The sequence below is a fragment of the Ursus arctos genome, unplaced genomic scaffold (assembly GCF_023065955.2).
Source record: "Ursus arctos isolate Adak ecotype North America unplaced genomic scaffold, UrsArc2.0 scaffold_1, whole genome shotgun sequence".
Lineage (NCBI taxonomy): Eukaryota > Metazoa > Chordata > Mammalia > Carnivora > Ursidae > Ursus > Ursus arctos.
In genome coordinates this window covers 48,284,051-48,307,661 of record NW_026622763.1, presented here as the reverse complement: position 1 = coordinate 48,307,661, position 23,611 = coordinate 48,284,051, and the positions used below count along the sequence as shown (strand labels likewise).

The window sequence follows — 23,611 nt, the reverse complement described above, 5'->3', positions numbered from 1 at the left end:
TATGAAAGCTGAGAGCTCGTGTAATTACACATTTGCATCACTTGCTCGGCATCCTTGAACGTCGTGCTTTCAACATGAGAATCCTCGGGCTGATTCCTGTTCTTCTAATTGTAGAGCAGGTGCACACGGAGTAAGCTCAAAGAGCGCTCCGAGCGGAGAAGTTGTCACAGCGTCCTGTGGAAACCCTGAAGTAGTTCAGGCGGAGTGGTTTGGTTTGGGCTGAAGTGGAAGGAGAGCTCAAGATATTGTCAGGGCGCTGAAGTGAGAGGATACTGGGGGCCAGCGATGGTAACGGCCTCCAGGTGACGTTGTGCTTAGAGACTCGAGTACCTTGTCCCTGTGACCTCAGACCCGTCACTTTATCAGCCTTTGTTCAGGGCAGCAGTAAGCATGCTGGATCGCAGTGGGCTTTCTGGGTGCGGACTGTAGCTTCTGGAGTGCGGGCACTGGTGTTGTATCCCGTCAAGGAGCCCGCTCTTTCCTTTTTCTCCCACAGATGATTATTTTCAGACTGAGAAACTCTTTAAGAATATGTTCAAAGACAGTGTTTTGAATACCTTGAAAAAAAAAAAAAGGTATTTGTTTCAGGAGGGGGTCCTGACTGGTAAGCAGACCGCATGCCACCTACTAGCTGATGCTGTTTTTCTTTTGTTTCAGGCAGCGGAGCCACCGCCGTGGTTCAGGCTGCTCTCTGCAAGCCCAGGCAAGAACGCGTAGCAATAAAGCGGATCAACTTGGAAAAATGCCAGACCAGTATGGATGAACTATTAGTAAGTAAAAGTGAAGGATACCCACCGGTTGCTTTTCTTCCCCGATGGGTATGCAGAGATGGGCCGGAGAAGCGGGGGAAGAGAGAGCAAAGGCAATTTGGTGTTCTCTCCTATTTTGACACGGGTATTTCTTGGGAAGCAGCCCACATCGCTGTTCCTCCCCTGATTAACTGTACCGTCCCTTACAATTGTGTTGTATACTGTACGACTTACTTCACTTTGACAAGCAGGATTTTGTTCAGGCCTCATCATTCCAGGTTGGGGCTGGTCTCTGCGCTGACACTCTCTTTTGGGAAACCAGGGAACAGACACAGTTCGATGACGCCTCAGGTCCTGTGATACTGAGTGCAGAGCTGGGTTGGAGAGCTGGGTTGGAGAGCTCCTGGCCCTCTGTCTAGAGTCGTGACATAAATAGGAATTACTCCCCAAGCCCTTTGTCGGTCATTTTGCCTTTCAGAAATTACTAAATGACCTACACATTTCGGTTATTCAAAATACTGCAGGGTAGCTTGCATTTGGCTCATAAGGGGAATTTGTTTTTTGAACATGGCAGCTTGTACTTCTGATTCTAAATGAAGTATGTACATTACATAAATAATTGGAGCTTTGACTGTGGATATAACTATAGTAGCATTGGTTGGTTGAAGGAACATTTGCTTTTGGCTTAACTGACTCATTATTAAATGAACAGCTTGGCAAATGGTTATTAGTTGCCCGGCAAACTGTGAAAGGTTTGAGAGTTTAATCTCATAAATATAGTTGTCGTTCTGCCTGCCAATTCTCTTTTTTTTTCCTTTTGGCCATTTATTTGAGGATAATAGGAAACTGCAGTGGAGGAGTTAACTGATTGGTTATCCCAACCCTAATCCCAGTACAAATATTAGTCCGATAGCTCCACGCAAGCTACAAAGTATAATGACATTTGGCTCCAAATGAAGAAGCCTTTTGTTGTTTTCTACATTGGGAATGGAATGTCATTAACAAGAGCTTTTTGTCTTTACTCAGAATATAGCTTTTATTTCAGGCTTAATTACAGCACACTATAGTATAAATTAAGTAGAAGGATAAAGCTGTACTTTTCCAGATCTGTTTGGCCTCACATTTTAAATGAGGCTACAGAGGGCATAGATTTCGCTGGGATTGAAGCAACAGATTGCCAGCTAAAACTCAGATTAAAGTAAGGGCTTCCACAATTTAATGTTAATTTCAAAAAAAAAAAAAAACAAAACCACACAACAAAAAACAAACCCAAACCCCACAAAGTTTGTATACACTTAAGGCTTTTACCTTCTTCAGAATTTCCGCTGTGTGTTGCTCTTACTGAAATGATTGCTTTATCATCTGTTGCTTATGATCACAGTGACCAATAAAATTGTGCCTTTGTCATCTGACCAGTTTTGAAGGTCAACTTTCCCCAAGTAGAAAAAGCACTAGACTGTGGGGAGAGTCGGGTCCTACTTCTGCCACCAACTTGTTTTCTACCTTTGGTCAGGTCACCTAACAGCACTGCACTGTTTAAAAAGAGAGTTGGATTGGAAAATCTCTCAGATCCCTTTAGGAGTCCTGAAATTCTACAGCTATACTGAGTATATACTAATTTTTTTTTATAATTTTTATTTTGTTATATTAGTCACCATACAGTACATCTCCAGTTTTTGATGCAATGTATTTTTTTTTTTTAATTGGCATGTACATTTAAACGTATGCCCTGTTTGGAAATAACCACTCACGAATTTGCCTGTGGTGGTTGTATTTGATCGTGGCACTCTGTTGGAGATCCCATGGCCATCCTGTTGCCAGCAGCAGAATATTTATATAGAGTCTCTGTGAGGCCTGTGCACATTTGTGTCTAGCAATTCTGGAAGCAGCCTTCTGGACCGACGCTGTGGTCCCTGGTCTCTACAAGCCCTAAGTTGCCCCAGGCCTCCATGGTCTCCCTCTGCAGGCTGTTGGTCAGCAGTTGGCTGCCGGCATGAGAGTTAATGAAGGTCCTGGTGGAGGCAGTGGGGGTGGGGGGAACCATTTCCTCTGTTTCCCTGGGACCAGGGACCATAACAGTGTCATTTGGAGATAACTCATAATTTAGGCAGAGCTGCACATGTAAGGACCTGGGTTTTATGGCTTTGTGCTTGGCTCGTTAATCTAAGGTTTTAGGATTTATGAAGTTGATTATTAGCAGTTAGTTTATTTCTTTCATTCTCCGCCCCTCCCCTTAATACCTATGTTGTATTAACAGAGTATAGTATATATGTATAATTATTTTTCATTTAAAAGGTATATTGATTTCTTGCTTTGATCTTTCCTTAACCTTGAACCTTTGACCTTTTGATGTCTTGCTAGTTCAAGAGATGGGAGGGGGAATGGTTCTTTAGGATGTTTGTCCTTTGCAAACAGAAAGAAATGGAATTTACAGTATGGGCTGCCTAATGTTGCCAGGCTTTTGTGGGCCAGCTATTGGCACATGAGATTGTGTGGAGCAAAGTTGCTATAATCCTTTCAATTTCTAATACTGCTGTTGCTCGCACTTTTATTATCTTGCTGGGTTCACATTTTGGCAGTGTTTGGACATCCGGTATCCTAATAATCCTTTAGGTCCGTGTGCGCGCGTGCGCGTGCGTGTGCGCGTGCGCGCGTTGTGTACAGGTCAGTGCTCCGCATCTTTTCACAAACTGTGCCATGTGTTCACTGGAGGCCCTTGTTCTTGTGAGAAACAATGGCCGCTGGAGTCCTTATCCAGTGAGAGTGTCATGCCGGAGAAGTCGCAGCTACCGACTATTTGCTGGCTGTTGGAACGTCTGCCTCTCCTGCTGAAACTGTATCACCTTCCACTTCCTCCTCTCTGCCGGGTCCCTACCCCCTCGCTTCAACCCCCCAAGTAAGGTAGGATTTACGCTCCTAGGTCCGATGGGACGGCCCGGGAGCAGTTCTGGACGACTGTCCCCGGACTCGGCTTCTTCGTGTGGCAGAGGCTGTCAGAGTCTGTGGTCGTATGGAGTTTATTTCAGGTTTGGCTGAAGAAAGATTCAAGCGGTCATGATTTCTGAAGCAAAGTACTGGCTTCTCTGAGAATGAAGGGAGGAAAAGAAACAGATGAAATCGCTGGTGCTAAATAATTGGTAATTTGAATAAAATTTATTTACTGTTGAAATGAGTCCTGTAATATTCCTCAAGGACAGTTTGGTTCCAGATCTAATATACATTTAGTAATTTATTTGGTAAATATTTAACGAGTTTCTACATTGTGCTCAGGCCCATAAGAAGGGTGGGTTTTGCGTGTATGTATCAGAGGACAAAGCAATATGCTCGCTAAAAATTCATCCTAACAGCAATCAGATTAGAAAACCCTAGAACAAATGTTTTTCTTGGCATTGCATGAATAGCATTTAGTTAATCTAATTCTTCTTCTAGGCATTTTTTAAAAGTTGTTGTAGATGTATTGGAGTTTAGCTTTTAACTATATCTAATCTCTCTATGTATGATGATTCGGTGGTTAATTTTCCAGGAGTCAAGGGATGTTACTGGTCTATTCTGTATTCCTGACATTCCTGACCATTCCTGATAATTTCTGAAATTTGTCAATCCCACATTTTTTAATCCCACAATGGTGTAAATAACTATAATAGGCTTAACAGCCTGTGTCTCTGAGAGACATAGTTTTAGAGCAGAGCTTGTTAACTGCATGATTATTTAACTTTACTAGGTGCTAGACACTGAGCTAGACGATGGGAAAACAAAGTTGATTGCTGTTTTTTGGGGAGCCTGGGGACTGGTAAATGAGTTTCCCATTTATATATTGGGTTGGTGAGCCTTTTGAGCTACGGATTCTTTCTGCACCTTTTCCCTCTATTTATCTAGAAATGGTTTAACAGATTCTCTAACATGCATTCTGCTGAGGGAGTTCTTGCTTTTCAATAGGAATTTTAGGCTTGCTTACATGGGTCTGACCCACTGTCATGCAGGCGAGTATATTCTATGTGAAGATGGCCTTGAGGTTTCTTGAAAGAGCTTAATTCTCTGGTTTGTGGTCAACCTCAAAGGTTAGGGATGCTGCTCGAGGGCCCACTCACTTCCCTTAAAATTCCATTTCACGAGTGAAGAACTAATCCTCTTTTTTGAAGTCATCTTTCAATTTCTATCACCAGGTGACAGCGATTTCCAAAAATGTGACATAGTCATCCTTCCCTTTATTCATCCTAAAACCCACTTTTTCCGACCTTCAGGGATCTCTCCTTGAAATTTTTACCCAGGGATTGATGGACATTTTGGATCATCACCTTACTTGACTTTATGATTTTTAGACTTTAACCATATCCTTAATGTTTTTTCTCTAGACCTGAGTTGTCATATTTTTAGTCCGTCTTTGGTACCTAGTCACAGAAAACTCAGTAGCATTCCTTCACAAACATCACTGCCATCAAAACTCAATTCCTAGGGGCAGGAGTGCAATGTGTGTAGGAGAAACCATGGCTTTGGGGCCACTCAAAGTGCTTGGTTCTTCAAGGAAAAAAAAAAAAAAGAAAAAAAAGTCTAGTTCAGTGATTCCATTATAAAGTAATATGTAATGATCATTACAATATTTTAGCATATGATGGGTGACAAATGTGAGCTACACATGGTTGCTGAAACTTGTGATGAAGGGAAAATGGCTTCCTGGGTTAGAGGGCCTGTGTTCTTCACGTGGACCCTGGACCTGAGAGGAATGGGTTTCACCTCTGGGCCTCTGTCTCCTCGTTTGTTGAATAAGGAATTCTACTTGATGGCAAAACTTACTTTCATCACCAAAGTTCTATGGTTCTGCGTATTTAAAAATTAATTATTTTAATGAAATACCTTTTAATAATCATTTGAACAGAAACACTAATTGCTAGCAAATTATGCTTCGTAATTCAGGATAAAATCAAGTCACTCTAGTATTCTAGTGTAACAATAACAATCCAGTGTAAATGCATAGATCTGGGTACGAAGTGTGCCATCTGCCTCTCCCATGTACATGATGAAAGACTTTCTGTCACCAGCTGGAAAAAATCTGGCATCTGCCCTTCTCTTCCATATCTATCTTTACAAGGGTATTTTGCTGTGTTTCACTAACAGCATTCGTAGATAAATCAGGAGCTTACTTCCCTCAGAACAAAGCCACTGCCCTCATTTTGCTTTTTGCTACAATGTTATTTTATTATTTCTTATTTCTCTTGATCTGCTGTTCCCTCTCTAGTCATCTGCCCCTTTCTTCCTACTTTCCTTCCTTGTGTTTGGAGGAATGAATTAGCTATGATTTGTAGGTTATTTTGGAGAATACAGCCCTAGGTGTTTATTTTGCCTAATGGTCATTTGAGAGAATAGCTTAGTTATCCCCTAATACTTTCGTTATTTGACATAGGCTTCTCTTATACTTTTAAAATTAAATTATATTATATGGGGACCTCTGAATAGTTCTTCTAGCTAGCAGGGTTCCCCCCTTTTTAATTGAAGTTTAAAAAATTTAAAGAACATTTTTTATATGGTTTTTACCTAATCTCTGTAATTGTGTTGATAGTTTTGTAAGCCTTGTTTATTGTAGAAAAAAATTCTACCAGTTTGAGGACATCAACTTAAAAAGCTGGAAGCTATAATGTATGTTCTCTTAATTATAGAAATGGAAGCATTTTTCCATGCTTTTTGAACAAAATAATTTTCTAATTAGTAAATTAATTATTCATATCCCAGCTCATTCCCCATCATATGTGGTAACAAATTGCATTTGGCTGTTTCTCATAGAGTCTTTTGTACCAAGGGTAGAGCATTAAAATACAAGCCAACTTAACTGAATGTGGTACTATTTTGAGCATTTCAGGTCTCTGACATTAAGTTTTGGACTGCTGTTTGTCCCTTGCCACTTACTTTTTGTAATTATTTTTGTACAAGTTGGTCTTTGTGTTTACCAAAGTATAGTTCAACTGAAGGCAGGATTAGGAATGGGGAATTTTTAGAGATTTTGAAAACATACCTTTATAAGAAATTAGAGAATATTATATATGCAAAACTATTTTTACAGCTCTAAAGTTACATTAGCTGAGAATATGTATGATTTGGTTACAGAAAACATTTTTCATTTTGTTTTTGTTTTTGCTTGTTTTTTTTTTAAAGATTTTATTTATTTATTTGACAGAGATAGAGACAGCCAGCGAGAGAGGGAACACAAGCAGGGGGAGTGGGAGAGGAAGAAGCAGGCTCATAGTGGAGGAGCCTGATGTGGGGCTCGATCCCGTAACGCCGGGATCACGCCCTGAGCCGAAGGCAGACGCTTTAACTGCTGTGCCACCCAGGCACCCCAACATTTTTCATTTTGGAACATCAAATTTAAAAGTCATAGTTAAGTCAGATAATAAATGTACTAATTGAATTTACTTCTAAGTGTTTTTATACTTCTGTTAGAAATGGCTTGCTAAAATATTTAACATCTCACCTTTTTCCCAAAGAGGAAGCAGAAATGAATATTGCAAGGACACGTTTCTGGACTTACATGTACTCAGTAAGAAAGAGACCCAGCACATACTCATTTTCAGAGTAGGAGAAAATGGGGAAAACACTCCGAGATTGAATCTGACTTTAGTTACATGTTGTTTATTTTTTTATACCTCACTTTTGCCGTCCACAGAGACTTCTGGAAAATGTTGTTGGCTTGGGTTGAGACAGATGATTTTGTTCTTTCCTCTGTTATCTTCTTTATTTTGGTTTGGTTATTTCCACAATTAATTAGCTGGGGTGGAAACAGAAGGACTGTGGCATACTCGGGGAGAAGGTCGGAGCGTGTCGGGCAGGGCCCTGGCCGCTTCTGCAGGACGGCTATTCCCTGGCAGAACCCCAGGCTGCAGACAGTAGTCGCCCCCCACCCCCAGGCGTGGGACAGGGGGGTGCCACAAAAAATAAAAAGACACATTTGACCTCACATTCTCATCATTGGGTTCAGCTGTGCTGAACGTTGGCCTGGAGGTCTGTAGCAATGTTAGTTGGCTGACAAGAAAAAGTCTTCCTGTTTCTGTTTTCAATGAAGTCTTCAACTTTACTTTTTCCAGGACTCCCAATTGTAGTCAATTAAAAGACCAAATAGCAGTTATTGATAGCTGAATCTGATTCGGATACCAGGGGGGCCAACGTGAGAGCTTCCAGGACCCATGGGTCATCCTTATTACTGTTTGCTGAAGAACTTTGCAGCCAACTCTGGAAGAAATTGGCTTCTCCCCGTTGGGTTTTCCTATAGTATTTCAGCATCACATTTTTATTCTTTGCGTTCTTTCCCCCCTCCTTGTTGCTTTTGAAGAAAAGAGCTAGAGCAGTGGCTTCTTACATTTCCAAGAAAGAGTCTTCCATTTCGTTGGGACAGTTTTTGTGGAGTGCCCAGCTTTGTGATACCACCACCAAGCCATAGGCCCTGCGATGTATGCTGTATTCTGTCAGCCAACAGACGTTTACCCATGTGATTGCCCTGCTGTTTCGAGAGATTTTCCTGCCCTCCGTCTCCCATGACACTCTACCTTTTACAACGTCTCTCTCTAGTTTTAAATACGTCTCTACGGACACTGATTAAGGCTGTCGCAGAATTTATGCTCCCCTTCTCCTAATTTTTCAACAATATTTCCCCATCTTCAAAATATCTAGACTTTTCCCATTTCTAATCCTGCCTTCAATGGACTGTTCTTGGATAAACACAGATACCAAGTCATAGGAAAATAACTACATAACTAAATGGCAAGGAACATTGGTTGATTCGTTTGTAAGGGGTACAAGTCGAAATATTTGACTTACTCTTTCTTGAGGAGATTTCTCCCTCTTGATAATCTTGTTCCAAAAGAGGCACGAGTTTGCTGTGATATGAAATTTTTATATATAAAAATATATACTTTTTTATATGATATGTATGATATATAATTTTTTATAATTAAAATACCTCCTGAAGACATTTTCAGTCATGAAAATGACAGGCCAAAAAATCCATTGCTCTTAATAAGAGCTTTATCAATCTTTTTCTTCCATTTCGTGGCTGACATTTGATGATCATTGAGGTTTATAGTTTTTGTTTAAATTCTGCCACTTACAGTGTTAGGCTATTTATGAATAGGGATTATGTTACCCTTCATTATAATGCTGATGTTAAGGAGTTGCCAGCTGGAGAATGACTTTCTGAAAAGTGTTTTTATTTAACACGGCTACCCTCATCATTTAAAGAATTCTTGAAATGCTAGCAGGGTGTTGCATGCACTTTAAAGATGTATCTGGTTATCTCTTGCATTTGGAAATGTATGTTTCGTTTGGTAGTATTTATAAGTCACATATTTTTTTCCTTTTCAGATTAAGTGGTAGTGTGGCTATGTGCCTTTCTCTCGGCGTTTTGTTGAAGGAATGATGCATTTCTGTGCTTAGCTTGAAAGCAGTGGTTCTCAGCTTTGGCTGAACATTAGACTCACCTGGGAGCTTTTGAAAAATTTCATTCCCAGCCTGTTATCCTAAACCAATTTACATCAGCATCTCTGGGGCTAGGATCCAGGCACCGGTATTTTTTTTAAAGCTCCCCAGGTGATTTCAATGTGCCAGCAAGGTTGAAAACCACTGCTTGAGAATAAAGTTAGAAATGGCATCTCCTCAGATTTAACTGCACGTGATGTTGGAAGTTGAGAGGTTTGATTCCTAACTAAGGCCGAGTCGGATATTTTGCCACCAATATCAGATAAAGAAGAATCTATTTAGGATTTACATAAGCTGTGAAAATATGCTAATTTGGTTAAGTATAGTTTAATATTTTGAATTCAGAATCCATTTAAACCGTTCCCTTTCTGTAATGAAATTTCTTTCCTTTCAGTGCTTTGTGAATCTCCTGGTTTTAGGGACTAAAGAAACTAGACTTGAACTTTTCCTCATTCTTTTATCTTCAAACTCTTTTCTATGCTCTGTGGTTTTTTAATTTTAATTTTTTTAAAGATTTTATTTTTTAGGTAATCTCTACACCCCTGGTGTGGGGCTGGAACTTAGGACCCTGGGATCAAGGAGTCGCAAGCTCTACAGACCGAGCCAGACAGGTGCCCCTGTGCTCTGTGTTTTGAACCCTTTGCATAGTATATGTTTAGACTCCTTATCCCTAAAGGTTTTGACAGTATACCATCATGCCTGAAGTATGACAGGGCGGTCTAAATGAAACACAGGGTGAAATACTTAGGAAAAGCCCAAGTGGAGACAATGTACAGTCAGAAATACAGCTGCAAGTTCATGGCCCAATGAACGGTACACATGGTACCGATGCTCTCAGAGCCAGCAGGATGCACGGGCGCCTTAGGTGACGTTTCTGTAGAAGGTGAGCTGCTGCCCGCGGCTCTCGCCTTCGAGGCTTAGCCAGTCACTTAGAACACTTGAGAGAAGTGATCCGTGTCACCCGCCATGAGGGGGACTGAGACATGGAGAGCCTGGCTTTTAGCATTGAGTTATGCGCTAGCCATTCTGCACGGGGTTTTCTAGCTCCCATTTCACTTATTTCACAAAAATCACATGTAGACGGCATTAATAATCTCCTTTTTACAAAAGGAGGCCGAGGTTCAAGGCCACGGAATAACCTGCGCAGGTCATGGAGCTGGTCGGTGGCTTGGCCAAGCTTCCAAGTCTTACAGTGGAGCCCTTCTTAAGTGGCTTCTGCTGGGTCCCACCCCTGTTAATCATAGTTCTTGTTTGTCCTCTTCTATTTATAGGAGAAGTTTTTCTTTTGGGTTTTTTTTTTTGGTGGTGGTGGTAGGGGGACTAAAGGCCATATAGAAGCATTAGAAAATACCACAAAAATAAGCACACTTTCTTTTTTTTCATTTTTTCAGTTTTTGTTTTTTTGGTAGTTTTTTTCCCCCCTCCCAAGCAATCCTATTTCCAGGGTATTCTGTGGTAGGAAACTCTGTGCGGTTTGTGTCCCCCCACCAAACGTGGAATATCCCGCATGAGAGGCCTGTGTCATGCCCCAGTCGGGCAAATCTGGCTGGGCTGGCCCCGGAGCAGCATGGGGGTGTCCCTGGTCGATCTGTCTTCCGCCCACTTGGCTCCCAGCAGCGGGATGCTGCTGTGGCTGCCACTTGAGTTCTAGCAGATGGGAAGGCCTTTTTCTTGCTATCCCATTTTAGGCCCGTTTTCCCACTCCTGTGAAATTTCATTTATGATGTGTTTCCGATGAGGCTGCATGAGCAGATCCAGCTCTTCAGTCCACAGGGAAGATTAAATCTTGTGTCCTAGCTTGGTTTGGCACTTGAGGACGTGTCTGTCTTACTTCACTAGACTTCCAAGGGAGTGACTGTGTTCTGTTCCTTGACTGTAGTTTTGGCAAATGTGTTGCCTGGACTTCACGGTTCTGTACGTTCTTCCGACTTGACCTCACGTCTTTCTCTCCCTTTGAATTTTTTACCCCTTTCCGTAGTTGTGAAATTCAAACCGCTTTAATAATAATCTCTCTTTTTTTTGCCTTTGCTTCCTACCCCTTTCTTCAGTCACTCGCAGTTAGGTGGTACCTCTGTGCTGAGCTCCCCGCCTCTGGCTGTGACCCCATCACCTTCACGGCTGCTGATGGAGATCCTTCCTTTCGCACACCCTCCACCCAAGTGGAGAATGTATATTTATAGGAGAAACTTTTTTTTTTTGTCTGCCTTCTACCGCTTTGCCACGCAGAGTCTGGTTTTTGGACCTAAAGGGTCAGCATGGTTTGGAAGCCTGATGGAGATGCAGAATCTCAGGCCCCACCCCAGACCCACTGAATCAGAATCTGCATTTTCACACAGCCCCCAGGTGATCTGTGTATACAGTCAAGTTTGAGAAGCGTTGCTCCAAATCACTCATCTATGGATTGTGTCCTAGTTAAGGGATAGAGTATTAGAACCCATTCGTTCTGTAGGGAGAATTGGATAAATCTTTTTTTTTTTTAATCATACCCATTTATTCATCTTTCGGCAATACTTTTGTCACTTTTAGAGATAGGAAGAAATGAATATATTTGAGAATAAATGGATTTTTGCCTATCCTGTGAGTGAAGTTAAGGCATTGGGAAAAGCTTGGATAATTTAGCTAATAGACTATTAGTAAGGAAGGATTCAAATAGCAGCTATCATCATTGTTTTGAAAAGAAATGGAGAACGTAGTTCTGTGGAAAGAGCATTTGACTAAAATATTTTTATTTTCAAAATATAAAATATAAAAAATAATATATGATTATCTTAATGAGTTCAGGCTGCTATAAGAAAAATTCCATAGGGCCGCCTGGGTAGCGCAGTTGTTAAGTGTCTGCCTTCGGCTCAGGGCGTGATCCCGGTGTTCCTAGATCGAGTCCCACATCGGGCTTCCCCGCTGGGAGCCTGCTTCTTCCTCTCCCATTCCCCTGCTGTGTTCCCTCTCTCGCTGGCTGTCTCTCTGTCACATAAATAAATAAAATTAAAAAAAAAAATTCCGTAGATTTGGTAGCTTATAAACAACAGCAATGTATTTCTTACAGTTCTAGGGGCTGGAAGTCCAAGATCAGGGTGCTGGTAGGGTCAGGTTGGGGCCTTCTTCCAGGTATGGACTTTTCCCTGCTTCTTCGTGTGGCAAAAGGGGCAAGCTTGCTCCTTGGGGTCCCTTCCACAATGGCACAAATCTCATTCATGAGGGCTCCATCCTCAAGACTCAGTCATCTCTCAAACGCCCCATTTCCTAATACCATCAATTTACGAATTTTGCAGGGGACACAAGCATTCAGACCATAGTGGAAATATAAATATAAAAATGTAAAAATTTGCATCTCTGTAGAAGGCAGCTAAACAAGAGGCTTATGTATAAACTGAAATAGGGTTGGATAGGCAGGTAGAACACCTTGTTCTTTCTTCTTTAAGTACATTTATGCACTGTTTGTGGGGATACTGCTTATCATGGGGGCTCAGTGATAGCATAGGTCATACGCCGAGGCAGAGTGGCTGGGGTTTCTCCCTAAGGCAGGTTCCATCATGTCTTTAAGCATTAGAGGCTCTACTGCATGGAAAGGCTTGTGTGGGAAATTGGATGGTGTAGGAGTGGGGGTATGGACCCCCTAGCCAAGCAGTGAAGAGGGACAGTGAGGCTGCATGGAAGGAGAATGTGGGTTATGAGTGGTCAGACCTATGCAAGTTCGTGCTGAGATTTCCCACTCCTTCCATCTGCCCTGTGTTGCTCCTTGGGGTGTATTAGTAGGGGTGGTATCTATGTCCCCCTTTTTTAAAAAGATTTTATTTATTAGAGAGAGAGCAAACATGAATGGGGGGAGGGGCAGAGGGAGAAGCAGGCTCCCCACTGAGCAGGGAACCCGCAGCCTGGCTTGATTCCAGGGCCCTGAGATCATGACCTGAGCCGAAGGCAGACGCTTAACCAACTGAGCCACCCAGCTGCCCCTGTGTCCCCTCCTTTTTTCTTTTAAATCCCCAGGACCTTTAAATATCTAGCTGGTACCTCTTAGACCCAAAATTTTGAAGTGTTACAATTTGATAAGTTATATCCACAGGTTATTTAAAAGAGTTTCTCCCTTGTTTAATTAAAAGAGTTGTTTTTCTTCTCTCTCCCTCTCTATCCATCTCCCCCTTTTCCCCTTTTTCTCTTTCTCCCCCCACCCCACACACGAATGCTCCCACTCATGCCCGCAAGTCGTCCACCCCCCCCCGCCCCCAAACACACACAGTTAGCTCACTGCAGTGTTGGAGAACCTGGTAGTCTGGGTAGGAAGTGATACCGGCCATCTACATGGAAAGCACGAGAAAACGTGTTTTTCCAGACTCTGGCCCAATTTTGCTTCCGTGCAGAAGAATTTCCTTTCATATGGGCACTGGTTATTTATTGTTCATTTTGATGAATGATTTAAAAGCTAGACAAGCCTTCATTTGCATTAGATGTAAAATGGTGAGAGTGTAGAGTGCCCGTAGTTTCAAGAAACAGTATTCTCCTTTCTCTGAGCAACAGGGGGCATCTGTGTGGAGAGGCCCCTACCTAATGCTGCAGGCCCCCCAAGTGGGCCATCCATCCCCACAGTGAGCAGCTGCTGGTGACGAGGTAGGACTGGTCTGGGCAGTGTTCCATTTCTCCTTCGGAGGCATCTTGTCGTATCAAAACCTAACACCAGAAACAGATGGAAACTGGACCTCGGGTTTCAGGTCTTGTTCAAAGGACAGGAGTAGCTGACTTGAAAAGTGTCAGATGTAGAAAACCTGTAATTAGTTAAATGGATGAGGGGAAATGATGAAGGAAAAGTGTTGCTATATAACGAAGATGAAAAAATTAGTGATTTTCTTATATATGTATCCTTGGTAAAAGGCACTTGTAGCACATACACAAACCATAATGTATGTGTTTGGATACTTAATGGTATCTTGTCCAAGTTACCTGACATACAGAGTCTTGGCAGTTTGAAGATCAGGTGGGACTGGCTATGTAAAGATTGCAGCTCCGTTGGAATATTCTGGCCAGGAGATTAGAAGTGAATTCAAAGTTAACTACATGCACGTTATTATTGAAAATATTTGTAAGATGCATAAATACACTTTTCTTTCATCATAAATGCATAATAGCATAAATGAGGTTTCTTTGATGACTTACGTTATTTTTTGTGGCTTTCGGACAGCACCTTGCAAGCCAGTTATGCTGGTCTGGTGACTTTGAGGGTTAGCATTTGACTGTAGCGTTATAGGAGAAATCTGGCAATAACTTAAAATGACGCATCAAAACCAAGGGGAACTTGAGTATTGTAGGAGAATGTGGTTTATTGAAGTGGCCTATTTGTTTGATTTCAGAACTTCATTGTTTTATGTCTGTGTATGAAAGTTTATTTCTCTTCAGTAGTAGTGTTTCCTACACTGTGACACACAAAGTGTTATTTAACTGCATTTTTTTTAAAGATTTTATTTATTTATTTGATAGAGAGAGACAGCCAGCGAGAGAGGGAACACAAGCAGGGGGAGTGGGAGAGGAAGAAGCAGGCTCCCAGCGGAAGAGCCTGATGTGGGGCTCGATCCCATAACGCCGGGATCACGCCTTGAGCCAAAGGCAGATGCTTAATGACTGTGCCACCCAGGTGCCCCTTAACTGCATTGTTAGTATGGATTCAACTATGCCAATATATCTACTGCAGGACTTCTCAGAACCATTGACAGTACTGATATTCCCCGTGACCCTTTTTAGAGGGAGAGATATGATATTTCCCAAGCTTATCACTTTGCCTGCCTCCCCCCCCCCTTTTTTTTTCCTTTATGGACTATCTATCATGAAATAGACTTTGGGAAATTACGCTCTGGCATATTCATATGTATTTGCTCATTTACAACATCACAGCAGTCCTAAGAGACAGAAACAAGGTTTGGATGAGGGAGGAGTTAAGCCCCTAGAGTTGAGGCTTGCCGTGGGACCCAGTCCTTTAAGGACCCAATTGGTCTTTTCTCTCTCTGTCGAGGCCTCCAGTGCAAGTAGGAGGCACCCAGTCCTGAGTGCCAGAGCTCTCTGCTGCAGAGTAGGGGCCATCTGGGTGATGGGCCCGGCTGAAGTTTCTCTGCCCCGTTCTTCAGGTCCACAGTGGCTCTGTGGTTTCTTGGTCCACAGGGCTCTCTGGGCTCCTGAAGAGGCCTTTTTCAATTGCAGCACGTTAATCATGAGGGTGAATTAGTTCTCATGGAGCTTCGTTGAGCTAAAGGTTTAGGCAGCCCCCCAGGTATGCTTTTAAGTAGCAAAAGTGCCCAGGTACTCAGTTGTGGTTTCCCTTCTGTTTTGTTTCCTGATTTTCGACCCCATGGTACTATGTCATGTTTTGTTTTGTTTTTTTTTTATAGAAAGAAATTCAAGCCATGAGTCAATGCAGCCATCCCAATGTAGTGACCTATTACACCTCTTTTGTGGTAAAAGATGAACTTTGGCTGGTCATGAAATTACTAAGTGGAGGTAAGTAGGTTTTGTTATTTGCTTGTTCTTATTTTGATTTTTTTTTCCTTTTGTGTGAGCCAGCATATTGAATAAGACTTTAAATTTGGTCCCCTCCCTTTTGTATTTAAAAGTTTTGCTTGTTTATTATTTACTTAGAGAATAAAGCCCAGATTTCACTGCCTAGACTACCTGTGCCCTTTTACACCAAGAAGGTGGAGGGGAGGCTCCTTCAGTACCTCCAACGCCCCACCTTCCCCACACCTCACCTCTGCGGCTCCTCAGCCCTAGATGTCTGTCCTTCCCTCTCCAGGTGCTGAAGTCCGAGCAGGTCACATTCTCTCTGCAGCCACCCCGACTCTCATCAGAAGAGTTAATCAGTCTTTCCTCTTTAAACTCTTTGTTTTTAATATGATTCAAGTCCTTCCTACATCGCAATATAATGAATTCTTCCAGCGCTGTTCATTCAGAGTTCTGTGGTAATGGAAATGTTCTAGAGCCGTGCTCTCTAGTTTCTAGTAGGCACTTGTGGCCCTTGAATACTTGACACGGGGCTGGTGTTACTGAGGCTCTGAATTTCGCTTCAATTTTAATTAGCTTCTATTTAAATAACCACAGCTGGCTCATGGCTGTGTGGCGGACAGCGCAGATGGAGGTTAGATTGCCGACTTGCCCAGGAGAGCGCGGTCTCCTGTCCTTCTCCTTTACTGAGCTGGCACCCTGTGGGTGCTCAGTGAATATTGTTTCAATTGAAATGGAGAAGAGCTTCATGCTAACGGTTGCAGTGTTGATCAGCAGTGGCACTATTTTCTTTTTTCCTTTTTTTTCCCCCCAGGGAAGTTCTACCAAATATTTATTTATTTATTATTATTATTTTTTAAATAATTTTTTTTTTATGTTATGTTAGTCAGCAGTGGCACTGTTTTCATCCTATGTTTGCATTTGAAAAGGCAGAAGAACTTTCCCTCTGGCCCCAGGTCACTGAAGTTATGAAAGCCACTGACAATTTACCTTACAAGACACTTTCACATTCCCATGTTTTTTCTTTTAATCTTTTAACATCACTATTTGATAGAGAATGGTAATGAGAACCATTACCTTTATTGAACGCTTACTCTCTGGCTAGGTCCCGTTCAAGGCAATTTACTAACCTCTCGTTTCATCGAATCTGGACAGTGTCTTTGAATAGCCGGTGTCACCGTCCCTGCTTCTCAGAAAGTTCCCCAAAGCTCGGGAGAGTTAGGCAGCTTGCCCAAGGTCACCTGCACAGTAGTTGTTAGCGCTGGAAAGAAATGGTGCTGGGACCTGTTGACTTAAAAGCTACGCGACGCCACGAGAATTATCACCTTCATTTTACAGACGCGGAAATTGAAGTTTAGAAAGCCCAAGTGATTTTCTTTGTAACACCCAGCATACCCCCATCTCTCACTCCTTCTGTACCTTTCGCAGACATGAAGTGTGGTTTAGGAGCAGAGCATGTTGTGGTGCCTGGATGAAGCCCAAACTGGCACTGCAGAATTTGTATTGTGGTTACCATTTTAATCTGCAGACCTAGTTCCAGGGAAGGCCAACTCGGGGTGGGGTGGGGGGCATCTTAATTTTTTTTTTTTTTAAAGAAACCCTTGGATCCAGCAGAGGCCCCGAACCGAGAGGACAAATGCTCTGTAATTGCCTTGGGTCTGCTTGTGCAGGTCTCAGCGGGGAGCCTGGGAGAGCTGAGTCCGGTTCTGTTCCCAGTCTTGTCAATCCTATTAGTCATTGTTTCCTTGAGTGCCTACTTTGGTTTTTAATTAAACATGAAAGAAACAAGGGAAAAAAGAAAAAGACAGCCTGCTGGAGCCAGACTGCAGGGTTTGAGGGTCAGGACTGCCCCTGGGCTCTGCGGAGGCCCCTCCTTTGGCAGGAAGATGTCCCTCACCGAGCCTCTTCTTGCGGGGTTCCCCCAGCTCGGAGGAGACTGAGAAATTCTGCCTACCTGGGGCCCTGGGCAGCCCCAAATACTCAGCTCAAGCTGAGGATTTTACTTCCTGTCTTTATTTTGATCCCAATTAACCTTTTATAAGCTCGAAAATATTCCCTATTGCCTTGCCTGAGGACTTGAAAGAAATTGTCATTGTCTTTTTAAAAGAATCCAATTTAGTCAGTCTCCCCGGGCTTTAGGTAAGAAGAACAGGTTTGAAGCGGGTTTCCACAGGTCCGGGAGTCCGGGGCAGATGCGGACTCTTGCTCGTTTTTCTTTCAGCAGGCCAGAAACGCGTGCACGCTTGTACGGTATATCCTTGTAAGATAAAAACAAAACATTTTTGGAAGTCTCGTTTTCCAGATTATTAATAAGTTTAAGAATCAATGAATAAATAGATGCTTCTCTGAGGGGGAAATATGCATTTGTTTTCTTTTATAATATTTTATCACATTAAATCTCTTAATGAGGGGCAGGCAGCTCGTCTGGTGTAGTAATAGCTGATGGGGAAACTCAGTTCTCCCAGTTAATCATAGAGAGCCCGGAGCCAAATTCAGGTCCTGAGGTAAGCTATTTGTTAACTCTTCAGAAATGTTGAACCCCCAGGTAATTATGGCTTTTAAAATGACCAGGAGGTTTGGAATATTAATTAATATGTGTTGAAACATGAATTCACAGTGCCAAGGATACTAATCTGTTTATGGTAACAAAGTACTGTGTATTTATTTCATTATGAAATTCAGCACTTAATGCATCAAGTAAATGAAAATAAAGTTTGCCTAGAGTCACAGAAAGGAATCTTCTGGTTGTAAGCAGGGGTCTGGTGGCAACATACTTTTTTTTTCCTCCCTCCCACTTGTGTTCCAGATATTCATAAAGATCTGCGCTTCTCTTTCTCATCAGGTCACGGCTCTGGCCTCTTCCTCCTTTGTTTTTTCACTTCAAACATTTTGAACCCTGTTTTGAGCCTGTAACCAGTTGTGTATGTGTAGGAGAAAGGAACTAACCCTGAGGTGACCCTGAGCAAGCTTGTGGTCCCTGACCCGGAATTCTTCTCACGCCGAAGGTGCTCTCGCAGACTTGGATGTAGGGTTTCTGGTCCTGTGCCGCCATGCAGTTGTATGCCTTGGGGGGGGGGGGATTGTGTTAAATAAACAAACATATTTTGACATTTCCACTTCATTTTCTAAATAGTGGAGCCCAACCTAGAAAGGTAACGAAGATGCTTACACAAAGTTTCCACTTCTTCTGTCTAGGTTCAATGTTGGATATCATAAAATACATCGTCAACCGAGGGGAACACAAGAATGGAGTTCTGGAAGAGGCAATCATAGCAACAATTCTTAAAGAGGTTTTGGAAGGCTTAGACTATCTGCACAGAAATGGTCAGATTCACAGGTAGGATTTCCGCACCGATGTTGAAGTTCAGCCGTTTGTATCTTTAGCTCTAGCTTGTAAGGAGTATTAAGGAAACACGTGTTGCAGGGAGGCAGCAACAGTATCTCCAAGCTAGGCCGAATAGATGAGGAAACAGTCCTGAAGAAAGAAGCAAGCGAATACATTTTGATGAAATATATTAGTATCCTCAGGGTTGGCTTATCTGCTCTCACTGAAATAGAAGCAGAACATAAAAAGTACCGAGAGAACTCATTTAAAAAAATCAGTTAACATGCTCCTCTTGAAGTCGGCTCAGTTGAGCAGGATGACATCTCTGCCTTCCTAGTGTAGGCAGAACCGTTCCAGACACTGTAAAATGTTCGTTACTTTGGGCATGGTGGTGTGAAGAAAGGAGGGGGAGCTAATTTCATCTTCTTTTGTGGCCTGAAATGTTCATTCCTTCAATAGCCAAACAGCCTAGAATATGAGTGTTTGATGTTTCAAGAGGGTTCATGTTGCTTGGACCCTTAGGGATAGCTGTGAGTAAATCACCTTTATTAGTGATGCTGACGTGGTAATTCCCCTGTCTTGAGCTCTGCGTGGCCGATACATGTAGGGATGTCTGCCATGTGTTTCAGTACTTAGAAAAAAATACTACCTTGGATATCAAACTTGTAACTTGTCCTTTTTCTTTTGAAGTAGTAAGACTCCTATGTGGTGAAGAAATATAGAATATTGTAATTAGTATTTATAATCAGTATCTCCCCAGAGGAAACACTGATCCAATCCATTGTTGAGGAAGCTGCTGGGGTTAATTTGGAATTGCACCACAGACACATTTGAGTGGAAGTAGAACAGTTTTACACAGAATTATCAGCTTTCATTCTTGATAAAGTGATAGTATGGTGAGTTAATGGACAGTCTCTAACTCTATAACATAAAGAACGTACTCACTAGTGATTTAATTCAATTTGGATGATGATTCCGTATAAAATATTTGTTACTAGGCGTGCCTGGGTGGCACAGTCGTTAAGCATCTGCCTTCGGCTCAGGGCGTGATCCCGGCGTTCTGGGATCGAGCCCCACATCAGGCTCCTCTGCTAGGAGCCTGCTTCTTCCTCTCCCACTCCCCCTGCTTGTGTTCCCTCTCTTGCTGGCTGTCTCTCTCTGTCAAATAAAATCTTAAAAAAAAAAAAAACTTTCTAAAAGAAATATACGTATATATATTTGTTACTAAAATCCTATCTCCCAGGAGCAAACTATAAAATCATAATTTATCCCTGTAACTTTAAAAATCTGTGATATAATTTTAATATTTATAAAATGTTAATTATGTTAAATAGCAACATTATGTGGTATGTTTTTAAATCTCTCTGAGTGAATTCATGCAATATAGTGTCTGTATTCCATATTCATTCTCCATTTTTTTTTTTTTTTTCTAACAGGGATTTGAAAGCTGGTAATATTCTTCTGGGTGAGGATGGTTCGGTACAAATAGCAGGTAAAGCTGAGAAAAATAGAAATTCTTTTGACAGAAATGTTACAGTTTCAAGGAATATCATTATTAAATCACTTCAAGGAATATCATTCATTATCATTCAAAATCAATAATGAGTGAATGAATAAATGAATGAATGGATGCCTGTGATCTGTTTTAAGAATGTATCTGGGGATGGGGTGCTTGGGTGGCTCAGTCACTGAGCGTCTGCCTTCGGCTCAGGGCGTGATCCCGGGGTCCTGGGATCAAGCTCCGCATCGGGCTTCTCCGCTGGGAGCCTGCTTCTCCCTCTCCCGCTGCCTCTGCTCGTGTTCCCTCTCTCTCTGGCTGTCTCTCTCTCTCTGTCAAATAAATAAATAAAATCTTTAAAAAAAAAAAAAAAAGAATGTATCTGGGCTGCCCTGTTCTAGAACGTTTGGGTCTGAGGAGAACATTTTTTCCTATATTACTATTTTTTAAGATTTATTTGTTTATTTTAGAGAGAGAGAGTAAGCAGTGGGGAGGGACAAAGGGAGAGGGAGAGAGAAACTCAAGCAGACTCCCCGCAGAGCTTGGAGCCCGATGTAGGGCTTGATCTCATGACCCTGAGATTGTGACCTGAGCTGAAACCAAGAGTTGGATGCCTTACCGACTGAGCTACTTAGGCACCCCCTTTTCCCCCCCTATTGTTTTGATAAATTTTTCTTAGATGATCCAGTAAACAGTGCTATTTTAGAACATAGCCTTTTGAGAAAGACGATTTTACTTTCAGTTTTATTTTTTCTACCTTTCAGGTTGAATAAAGGTGATATTTATATGACTGCAAGAAAAGCACTTTTGAGAGTTTTTCTGATGAGTTTGGAAGTTTCAAACACTGTACCCTTCTATTAATTTAAGCCCTGTGATTTCTGAAGAGGTGGCTAAAAGCACTGGGAACCCAACTCAAGCCTGTGGGTTCTTTTGGTCTTAGGGCAGCCCGTGCGTGGCTGCTGATGGCAGTCGGCAGGCAGGTGCAGCGCGTGTCCATAGAGGGAATGCACCAGACGAGTGTCCTCTGTGTGCAGCACTTCTCATTTTGTTATTGTACCTGGAGTACCCGGAAAGGCCCGGGATAAAATGGAGCCATATCTGTATTGGCTCTTGTTTCACTCCATGTCCAGGAAGGCCTGCCTCCACCCTCCTCTCAGCCATCTCTGTTTTTTGCATTTTTAACTAGACTGGCCTTCCTTGCACCTCACTGTCCCCATCATCGCAGGTCACTCAGCCCTCTGGCTTCCAGGCACCGAATGTCACTAGCAGCGCGTCCTGGCAGCATCCTTGGTGCGAATCGCTCACGTGGTCCTGTCGTTGAAGAGCGCCGAAGCTCGCCCCAAATGTTTCATCAGCCTGCTCTGCAGCTTTCTGAGTTGGAGCAGAAGAGGCCTCTCTTCCAGTATTTAGGGCTTAGGGTCTTTGCATGTCAAGTTCTTAGAGCAGAGTTGATCAGAGTCCTTAGTTCTAGTCTTGTTTCTAGACAAACGGGAGGCTCTGGGGTATTATTAGAAATGTGAGAGCGCAGCAGAAAACAAACACACCCCCAACACAAAGGGTAAGCCTTGAGTCATCTCTTTGATTCATTGTTTGTCCCTCTTTAGGTGCCAGGGAACCTGTCAGGCGATGCCTGGCCTATATGACAGGCACAGTGCTGACCTTGGGCTCTGTATTTAGTTGGGTACATTCAAGGGGACTTTCATTTATTTCCTTATAAAGGAGAGAAAAGATGTTTTAAAAATACAAAAGGGAAACTGAGAATTTGTTTCAAATCAAATGTTTCTTCCCTGGAAAACTAATAATGAAAGCATTATCTTTTATTATTCCTCTCTTTGAAAAGATACATTTAGTCAAATACGGTCATTGGCTTGAGACCCCTGTGGAGGCACTCTGTCTCCGTTAAACACAAAGGCCTCGGAATCAAACAGGCCTGGTTCCAGACCCACAGAGCAGTGTGGGGCAGGCTGTTACCTCTGTGAGCCTCAGTTTCCCCATCTGTGAGATGGTGATGATAATGCCTATTATTCGAGAAGACACTGATATCCTGTGCACCCGTGGAAACGTAGGGTTCAGGGTCCTATAAGTGCTGTGTGTTTCTGGGAGCTGCAGAGTGTTCTAGGTGGAGAGGAGAAGCGGACTTGCAGTCAGGAGGTATTTCTATGTAGGCATTTTTGTTTAACTGTCTGAAACTATTTTAGAAGAAAGGAACTTATTAATCTTTGGGATGCTAGTGGATTGGTATGAATTTTTGATTTTAAAGAAGTAGATATATTTATACCTAATTTTGTATTGTCTGTTTTTCAGAGGGTTTTCCAAATTATGTAAGCTTCATGTCCCATGAAATGACTGCTGATATGGTGGTGACGATAAGTAAATAAATGTGAGGAATGCTTATTATACCCCAAAAATGTGCAACAGGCAGGGATACACATTATAAGCTTATTTATTGGAGCACTGTTTGTGATTGCAGTCGATTGGAAACAACGTCGGCGTCCCAGTTAAATATGATAGGTGGCCTGTGTACGTTATGGGGGAGCCACCGACTGTAATGGAGAATGAAAAGCCTGCTGTACACTCACAGAAAGAAAAAGTCTCCAGACTACGTGGTTAAATAAATACAAGGTGAAATAGAATGTGTATAATATGTCACCTTTTGTGAAAGAAATGGGGAGCAATAAGAATATCTCTATATTTACACAAAGAAACATTAGAAGGATAATGGGGAAGGGGGACTGTGTAGTGTGTACCTTTTATAGCATTTTGGATTTTGAATTGTGTGACAGTATGACCTGGGAAAACAGATGACTTAATAAACTTCATAAGCTGTCAAATAGTCATTTTTAAACCTTTTATTATAACAATTTTCATACGTAGCCTAAAGTAGAAGAGAGGGGGGCGCCTGAGTGGTGCAGTCATTAAGCGTCTGCCTTCGGCTCAGGGCGTGATCCCGGCGTTATGGGATCGAGCCCCACATCAGGCTTCTCCACTGGGAGCCTGCTTCTTCCTCTCCCACTCCCCCTGCTTGTGTTCCCTCTCTTGCTGGCTGTCTCTGTCTGTCAAATAAATAAATAAAATCTTTAAAAAAAAAAATAAAGTAGAAGA

At 42.3% G+C, this 23,611-nt stretch overlaps 1 protein-coding gene across 5 annotated transcripts in view; it reads left to right on the top strand.

Annotated features, from left to right (window-relative positions):
* STK39 (serine/threonine kinase 39) overlaps window positions 1–23,611 on the top strand; it is a 440,397-nt gene that overhangs the window by 212,338 nt on the left and 204,448 nt on the right. For all 5 annotated transcript variants that reach the window (XM_026492623.4, XM_026492622.4, XM_057318301.1 and 2 more), the window contains 4 exons: window positions 658–770; window positions 15,578–15,686; window positions 18,882–19,023; window positions 20,448–20,503. In XM_026492623.4, the coding sequence (XP_026348408.1) occupies window positions 658–770; window positions 15,578–15,686; window positions 18,882–19,023; window positions 20,448–20,503 (420 nt within the window). The remainder of the gene's footprint in view (window positions 1–657; window positions 771–15,577; window positions 15,687–18,881; window positions 19,024–20,447; window positions 20,504–23,611) is intronic.